The sequence below is a fragment of the Myotis brandtii genome, unplaced genomic scaffold (genome assembly GCF_000412655.1).
Source record: "Myotis brandtii unplaced genomic scaffold, ASM41265v1 scaffold471, whole genome shotgun sequence".
In the NCBI taxonomy this organism is placed as follows: Eukaryota; Metazoa; Chordata; class Mammalia; order Chiroptera; family Vespertilionidae; genus Myotis; species Myotis brandtii.
The window spans coordinates 2,910,754-2,920,547 of record NW_005367989.1 but is presented as its reverse complement, the minus strand read 5'-3'; the positions used below and the strand labels follow the sequence as shown (position 1 = coordinate 2,920,547).

General features: G+C 37.6%; 1 protein-coding gene across 1 annotated transcript in view; it reads right to left on the bottom strand.

The window, feature by feature from the left end:
- Window positions 1-4,709: 4,709 nt before the first annotated feature.
- Window positions 4,710-9,794, bottom strand: part of LMBRD1 (LMBR1 domain containing 1) — an 80,328-nt gene continuing 75,243 nt past the window's right edge. Inside the window, exons 15-16 of the mRNA XM_005875867.2 lie at window positions 5,401-5,492; window positions 4,710-5,264 (exon numbers count right to left, since the gene is read on the bottom strand). Of these exons, the coding sequence (XP_005875929.1) occupies window positions 5,148-5,264; window positions 5,401-5,492 (209 nt within the window). The 3' untranslated portion in view covers window positions 4,710-5,147. The remainder of the gene's footprint in view (window positions 5,265-5,400; window positions 5,493-9,794) is intronic.

Genomic DNA, 9,794 nt, shown 5'->3' with positions numbered 1-9,794 from the left:
GCAAATGACTAAAATGTTTCTCCCAATTACTCATCTCACATCAATTCCATGCTCATCTACCAAGAGAGGATGTGTTGTTGTTTGGATGTAAGCATTCCAGTTACTGGAATATTTTCTATGGTAACTCCAACTTGATAAAGTGATTTTTTATGTATTCATGATATCAGACACATATAATCTTAGTAGATATCGATAAGGTTCAATTACTGCCAAGGGCCACTCAGCTACAAATTCCTAAACCAAGTTCTGAAAGGACAGGGACTGCCTTTTTCAAACCTAGGAGATCAGTATCTGTGATCTACTGCCTGGAATATGTAGGAGCCCCAATGTTTGCTGAGTGGAATGAATAAACGATGTACACACAAAGCTAATTCACTTTGAGACTTCTCCGAAGCCAACCTGACTTCCCCTGGAGATCCCAGATTCTGTCTCCTTGCATATGCCTTCCTATTAAATTTTAGCAAAGACATTTGTTCATTGTTAACATTCTTTTCATAAGAATTCACAATGTAACTTCCTTCTGTATTTTAATGCCAGAAAAAAACACTTGAGTGCTTCCTTTTATCAAATGTAAAAACTTCATGATCCCTCAGTCTCCTTTTTGTCTCGGCTGCCAGGAAATTCAGACATATTTACATATAATTGCAATTATTTCATCTTCTGATAAAATTTCCCCTTTAAATGATACCCTGATCTTTGTATCTTTAATACCTATTACATTCTAACATATTGCTATTTCTAAGTGTATCCATTTTAAATATCTACTCATTTCTTGTAATTTTGTTTGCTTGACAGATTCCCCGTGGTCCCCCCTTACCCCATCTCCCAACACGGTTCTATTACTATTTTTGATACAGCGTTACCTTTTACTTCATAACTTTAATATATTTTTTAAAATATATTTTATTGAGTTTCTACAGAGAGGAAGGGAGAGGGATAGAGAGTTAGAAACATCGATTAGAGAGAAACATCCATCAGCTGCCTCCTGCACACCCCCTACTGGGGATGTGCCCGCAACCAAGGTACATGCCCTTGACAGGAATCGAACCTGGGACCCTTGCATCCGCAGGCCGATGCTCTATCCACTGAGCCAAACCAGTCAGGGCTATTTCATAACTTTAATATGCTCACACCTTTTACTTTGCTTCCTCTACCAGAGACAGTATCTCTTGATTTCTCTCTTCACGACTCCCCTCACCTATCCCACATAAAGGGAGGCTATTAATACCCTTTTCCCTATCTTCCACCCACTCCAATTATCCAATTTGTATCAACTGTCTTTACATTATCAAGGCTGATACTTGCATTATGTGCTATAATCAATGTGTACTGTGTCCTATGGATTAATTCTACGATAGTGTATTTACTGTAACTGTGTATGTACCATCAACTGAAGAACTCAGCAGTACACCCTGAAGACATTCTTTTCTTGCACTGCTTGTTGTTTTCCTGGAGCTCCTGCTTTGCTTATCCTTTCTTCTTCTTCTTCTTCTTTTTCCCAACGCAATATGCATCTGCATTGTCTTTGGTATAGTGGCACTACAACAGAAGTCAGTTCTAGGATCCTCATTTTGCCAGTAGTTTGTTGCATAGCTGAAGAAATTAATCACTGTTTGAAGTTTGCATAGAACATGAGGGTCATGACCTTTTGAAAAGCCATCACTATGAACAATCTCTAAATTAGACATTTTAGAGGATTTCAAAGGAAATATGTTCTTCATTAGTGGAAGTCACAACACTTAAATCAGCTTCATGAAAATAAAACGTTAAAGCCATTCATTATGACCATGAAGGAAAAAACAAACAAAACTTGGTTAGAATAAAAGCAAACTTCTTGATAGGCAGAAAACAAATGTTTAAATCTAAGTAGAAAAGATATATTTTATAAATACAAGAGGCAAAATGAAAGCCTGAGAGGTTGGTCTGACAAAAACAATCATTCCTAGAAGTAATGAAATGTACATGTAGTGTTCAAGACAAATATGGTAATACTTCTACACTTCTAGGTAGCAAAATAAATCTTGAAACAGGCTAAGTACACATTCCCTTTCATCTAAATGCAGTTTATATTGGCTTACCAGGGGTGGGCAAACTTTTTGACTCGAGGGCCACAATGGGTTCTTAAACTGGACCGGAGGGCCGGAACAAAAGCATGGATGGAGTGTTTGTGTGAACTAATATAAATTCAAAGTAAACATCATTACATAAAAGGGTACGGGTTTTTTTTTTTTTTTTTTAGTTTTATCCATTCATTTCAAACGGGCCGGATCCGGCCCGCGGGCCGTAGTTTGCCCACGGCTGGCTTAGACCATGTAACCAGACTTAAAGCACCTAACTAACAACTTCCCCTCTCCATTGAGGGCCTTCCATGTACAAGGAGATATACTAGGCACCAGGGATGAGGGTGAAGAAACAGATGTGTTCAAGGACTTGCAGGCATGAAAGGAGGCAGAAAAGAAACCATAAATACAACACTGTACAGGCGCCCTATGAGTAGGATAGAGCACCTAACTTTGCCTGGGAGACTTAGGGGCACAGTATCTGAGGAGATAATGTTAAGGTTGGGATCTGAAGAAAAAAGGTTTTCTTAGGAGACAAAAGGAAGGGCAGAGTATCACAGGCAGAAGGAACAGTCCAACAGGGTGGGGCTGTGAGAAATCAGAGCCATTTGGATAATGATGAGACATTTGTTAGTTTGGCTCATAGAAGGAGTGTGAAGATGGCAGAGAAGGCTGGATAGTCAGGTAAGAAACACACCAAAAAGACCTTATACATGATGTGATGGCTTACAGATTTCATTCTGAAGTAACTGAAAGCTTGTCGCAGCAGAGGAACGAAATACTCTGATTTGGATTTTCATCACTGAGGAAAGAGTGAAAGGACTTGGGACTTGACAGAAGGTCCAGTGAGGAAGTTTAAGAACCAGTGTGTATTAGTCTGCTTGAGCTGCCATAACAAAATACAACAGACTGATGGCTTCAACAACAGACATTTATTTTCTCACAGCTCTGGAGGCCAGAAGTCCATGATCCATTTGCCGGCAGGGTCGGATTTTCCAGAGGGCTTTCTCCTTCACTTGTTGAGGGCCATCTTCTCACTGTGTCCTCAACATGGTCTTTTCTCCATGTACACACATCACTGATGTCTCTTCCTCTTCATATAAAGGCATCAGGCATATTGGATTAGGACCCCGCCGAATGGCCTTATTTTACCTTAATTACCTTTTTAAAAGCCCTATTTCCAAGTGTAGTCATAGTCTCAGGTGCTCGGGGTTATGGCTTCAACATAAGAATTCTGGGGGGACACAATTCAGTTTATAACACAATGAGTGGCAGTAAAAATGGAGAAGAGGGGACAAATGGAAGGACGGTTAAGTAGAAATCAACATGCCTTGGTTGGTTGATGAGTCAGGCATACACAGCACATAAGAAGGTCTCCTTGATTTTTGGTTTAGGTAAGCAGGTATGTGCTGATACCATGTGTCAAAAAAAAAAAAAAAAAAGACTACAGAAGGCGGCTTGGTATGCTCAGAAAAGTGAAATGTTCAACTTTCAACATGTTGAAATTGAAATAGCAATTTCTAGTTAATAGGGAAAATAAAAGTTTGGAGCTTATAAAGAATAATATAGATGGAAACCAAGGGTATATGTGATTGTCCAGAAAGAAAATGTAAAATAAGAGCAGCAGGGAATGTAATCTTGAATAACATTAAAGGGTACATAAAGAAGCCAGACCTGAAGGCTGTGAAGGTGTATCTAGAGAGACAAAGAGGGACCTGGAGAGTATTATGCCAAGCAAAATAAGCCAGTCAGAGAAAGACAAGTATCCCATGATCTCACTTAAATATGGAATCTAATGAGCAAAAGAAACTGATGGACAAAACAGATCCAGAGACATAGAAGCATGGAACAGACTGTAAAATCTTAGAGGGAAGGTGGAGGGTGAGTGGGTGGGAAAAGAGCCATCAAAGAACTTGTATGCATATAGGCATAACCCAAGGATACAGACAATAGGGTGGTGAAGGCCTGGGGCAGAGGGGGGAGGGTGTTGGCTGTGTGTGCAGGCTATAAGGGGTCCATGGGGAAATAAAAGGAGACATATATAATACTTTCAACAATAAAGATTTAACATAAAAAAGAATCGGAACAGAGCAATGTGCCACAAAAATTAAGGGAGAGAAGAATTAAGTGGGAGATGGTTGTTAATTCCTAGTTATTTTTTTCAGAAATGCAATGGTATTTTATTTCAAGCATCATATGTGCTTTTCATGAATTCTAATTTGCTGAAGTTAGTAAACTCAGCTATCATTTATGATTTCTCACTATCTAGAATGTATTCAAAATACTTTATTGATATTATATAGCTTTCCTTATGTCTTTTGCAAATTCTAAATCTTTAGGATAAAAAAAGCCAAATTATGATGCCGTATCTTAAACTAATCAGTAGGTGGATTATTTTCAGGATTAATTATTCTTGCCAATACTCCTGTTTATGTTGAGATACAAATTTTGAGGGTAGCTACCTACAACAATGTATAGGCCTTAAATACTGTAGATGTGATAATAAGATATATAATGAATATCTGAACAATAACAATATAACACACCTTGGAATGCCATGGTCTTAGAGCATCAAGTACCTTGAAATCTGTACATAAAATCTATTTGAATGGCACTGGTGATTTAATGTGGAAAACATGAAACAAGATGCATAGGGGAATAACATTTATTTATTGGCTATATTATGAATACTATTTTCAGACAATCAGATATGGACACTTTAAAATTTCACATTGCTTTAGAGATCCAAAGGCACAGACACAGTGATTTATCATGTTTTTAAAAAGTGACAAAAGAGGATATTAATTCTGGATGATTTTTAATCAATTTAACACTATTATACACTAGAGAAAAAAATTCCACAAACATACCCTCACAAAGCCGGTAGTTTTATATTTACATAGTGTTATTATAGCAATTTTAAATGTTAATCTATGATACAATGTTACTTCAGAAAACATAAAAAATATAGTTTTTTAAATAGCCATGCTCCCTTTTTTTTATGAAAGATATTCAGTTTATCCTAACACTTCAAAAATGCATGAGATATTGCAGTCAGCTTTATAAAATCTTTAAGACAGACGGCTGTCAGATGGAATAGGCAGAGGGCTCATCATCACTTATGTCTGAATCATCTTCATCAACTCCTTCAATCACTGATTTCTTCCCTTTACAACAGGATACAATTAATCCAATTAAGAATACCTGTAAATTTCAATGAATTATGTTATTTCTCAAATCTAAAGTCATTCAGAAAATAATAAATTGAAAATCCAATGGCACTACTGTGATACAAACGGACCATTCAGGGTCAAATCATCCCTGGGATCCCCATACTTACCCCAAGGAAGACCCAGTTACCAAAATAGTACACAGCACTGAAGAACCAGAACTTGTGAAGGAATAGATATGTCCGGGTGACAGTGCACTGATCTATAAGAGCAAATAAAAATTACTGTGAGATAATTTCTCTCTTGATGTGGACTATTAATACTATATTTTAAAAGTTATTAAACAAAACTAATGACCAAAGTCAGAAAGTCAATAAATATTTAGGGACAGGACTGAAATCTACATCTGTCTCTAAAATTCACTGTTTCAATTCCCTACTATAACTTAAATTACCAACTAATATGATGTATTTTTAAAAATGAATGCCACCAATTTAATCCTGGCTATTAAGTATTAAAAACATTATATTGGCTAGTTCAATTTATTTGAAATATAAAAAGCATTTTAACAAGGAGTGGTAGACACGTTCTAAAACAAGACAAAGTTTTCCTGATGAACATTTAAAAAATGAACAAAGTAATCAGATGTGATTAGTATTACGCTTCACTTTTCTAAGAATCCAATTATCAGGAGAGCCCATAACTTGAGAAGTTCTTTGAGCTGTTTTTTTTTTCTTTTTTTCTAAGAATGCTATTGAAAAGATGGCTGCTGCTTCTAAAAAATACAAAAAATCATTTTATACTGATATGCTTACTATTTGAACTTCAGATACCATTATAGCTTGAATTAAAAATAAATCATATACTTTTCTCTTTCCAAAAAAATATACCTCTTAAGGGGAAAGTGGCAGACTGGTTATTTGCTGTTTGTGTCAGATGCCATAGTGGTTTTACCCAAATACATTATTTCTACTAGGTTAACAAGTCCTCTATATATCTTGACATATACCTAGTAAATGATGTCTAAGAAAATACTAATTAAAACCATTCAGAAAGGTCTGGGTGACACAATATAATGTAACTGATTGAAAATTATATATGCTGCAGTTAATATAGAATACCAACCTCACAAATTTCAGAAGGCCTTTATTCATTACAGAAGAAAATCCTAACTTACAAGGCAAGTTCTTTTTACACAAACGGTTATAATTTCCACATATTTTTATTCAAAATGGACAGTGGCAAAAAAATTCTACATGCAATTAGGAGACCAATATCACATCCTACTGCTGATTAAGAAAATGCACTGTTGATTTTTAATTTTATGAACTCTCTTCTTAGCTTCAATAAATAAGTGCTGTTTTTTTCCTTAAAACTGTACTGGGAATTTTGTAGTCCAGTTTATTACACAAAGGATCTAATAATACACTTTTATTTTTTGGCTTTCATTTGGTTTTCTGAAACGTAGCATTTAGGTTATATTTCATCAAAACATAGAACCCGTTATGTAAAGCTTTAGATGTTAAGTAAATATTTAGATAATCTAACTCTTATCTATTCTAACTCCTTCCACTGTGCTTCAACATTTACTTCTATTACTCAGTACCTAACTGTACAGAGCAGTCTCTTTTTCTGGCAGGAAAACATGCAGTTAATAGAGAAGCAATCTCTTCCTTTCATAAGCAAGGACCACAGATCAAATGCAGATCTACTGATCCCCCAAGAGCCTCCTTCGTATTCTTTGCTCTTTCTCAACAGAAAAGTCTAGGATGAATATTCAAAGCCTCCTAAGGAAAACCAGAAAGACTTCATGCAGCAGTGGCTGGCCAGTTTCCTTTTTCTCCCATAGTTACTAGCACCCGAGATTATAGCTTTACACCCGAGATATGGCTTTACACCCAAGATATAGCTTTATACTGGGGTTCAGTCCAGCAAAGGAGATTCCTAGCTGCACATTCAGGAGTCACTTACCTGCTCCCGTAACATTCTATTCTCACCTCCAGTACAGAACTCTTTTCATAGTAACATGTCACTTCAACTTACCACTTTTTCAATTAGATAAGCCTAAGTATTCGAAAGAACCTGTCAGAATACCTAGCATTCATATATAATGATTATTAAAGTAACCCAAATTTTCAAAAAAGGTTATTTTATTTTAAAATCATATTACTAAATAATACATTTTTTAATTCTTTTGTCTAAAATCTAACAAGATTCCAAGGGTATCAAAACAAGATACTTGAATATGTTCTGAAAATGGAAGCATAAAATGTCCAGCATGGTGACGGAAGAGGCCAGACTGGTCTCTAACACACTTGGTGTCAAACATCATTTGGCCACTTCTCTGCCATGAATGGGCAAATCTAAACTGCTGATGCTGTGCTTGTTAAATGGGGGTATGGCCATATTTCCTTGCAGTCATTCTAAAGACCAAACGAGGTACACTTGTCCTTTGGTAAACACGGAGGATTGGTTCCAGGATCCCCATGGATCCCCAAATCTGGGATGCTTAAGCCACTTATATAAAACTAGAGGCCCAGTGCACATAATTCATGCACTCGGTGTGTGTGTGTGGGGTGGGGGGAGGAGGGCAGCCCTCAGCCCGGCCTGTGCCCTCTCACATTCCGGGAGCCCTAGGGGGATGTCCAACTGCCACGGAGGCGGGAGAGGCTCCCGCCACCACTCCTGTGCTTGCCAGCCATGAGCCTGGCTTCTGGCTGAGCAGCGCTCCCCCTGTGGGAGCACACTGACCACCAGGGGGCAGCTCCTACGTTGAGCGCCTGCCCCCTGGTGGTGAGTGCCAGTTGTTCTGCCGTTTGGTCGATTTGCATATTAGCCTTTTAGTATATAGGATGGCATAGTATCTGCATGTAGCCTAGATTTGCACACAGGCTACAGCAGGGTATCTACACATCATGCCATTCACATGGACTCAGCAGAGTGCTCAGTGTGTGACAAGTTCAAGTTTTGATTTTCAGAACTATCTGGGAATTTTTTTCAGATATTTTTGATCTGCAGATGGTTGAATCCATGGATATGAAACCACAAATAAGGAAGGCTGACTATATACCAAAATCCCCATGCAAAGTGACAGTTAATATTTTTTTTTTCCTTTCAAGGTATAACTGAACACATGATAAAAAAACACAGTTCTCAAGAGCTGCTCAAATGGTACCAAGAAAAACAACTAATCTTAAGATTTTACAAGTATATGTCCAACAGAAGTACAAAAAAAAATTGCTTAGATACCAGTATCATAACTATTCTGTACATGTTCATTATCTTTCTTTCTTTATAGTCAAAACAGATACAAAAGGATTTGGTGAAATTCAAATGTATATAATTTAGTAACAGACTAACTGCTAAATAGTTATATGCTTTTAAATAAAAATAACCATTGTGAATGTTTCAAAAATAAAGACAGGCTGGGCTTATCCAAAAATGCCTGTTCACAATTATTTTAAAATCAAGATCAGTATTTTCCATTGTTTAAGTATTACATAAGCTCTGCTACCTATCTATCTATCTATCTATCTATCTATCTATCTATCTATCTATATCTATCTATCTAAAAGCCTAAGTAACTGTTTGACCAGTAGCTATGATGCACACTGACCACCAGGGGGCAGACATTGAATGCACAAGCATGGAAACATGGGACAGACTGATGAATTTCAGAGGGAAGGGGGTGGGGGAGGGCAGGAAGAGATTAACCAAAGATCTTATATGCATACTAGAGGCCTGGTGCACGGATTCTGGCCTGTGGGGATTGGGCCCAAACCGGCAGTTTGACATCCCCTGAGGGGTCCCGGATTTTGAGAGGGCGCAGGCCAGCCGAGGGACCCCACCGGTGCACGAATCCATGCACTGGGCCTCTAGTACGAGTATAAACTTGTTTGAAAAATGTCCTTCAGCTTTCTCAACATACTCTAAACTTTAAAAAAGAAAGTTTTATTACTGATTTCCATACTTAAAGATATTTTTGGAGTCAGAACTTAACTGAATTAGAAATTCAGGGCTAGAACAGGGATTACAAGACAGTGACTGAGCTGGCAGAAGCAAGTAAAATCAAATCACTTTTCCAGAGGTCTAATAAACCACTCAGTGACATTTTAAATTGGGTTATATCCACCAATTATTTTGCCCACCACAAAAACAAATCTTAAACATTTTTTCTATCACATCGTTTTTCTGTTACTTGTTTACCATTTTTAAAGGTTGGAGATTTGATATACTCCTTCTAAAATAAGATTAAAAGGTGAAATCATTGTTAGCGTTCTGCTTTGTTGTTGAAAAAGATGACCCTAGACCACAAATCTATACACACAATGTGTACCTAACAGCTCTTTATAGTTATCTTTATATGTACATACTAGAGGCCCTGCGCCCTCTTGCAATCCGGGACCCCTCAGGGGATGTTGGACTGCCGGTTTCTGCCCGATCCCCGCAGGCCAGGCCGAGAGACCCCACTGGTGCATGGGCACTGGGCCTCTAGTATGCATATAATATCTTTGGTTAATCTCTTCCCGCCCTCCCCCACCCCCTTCCCTCTGAGATTCATCGG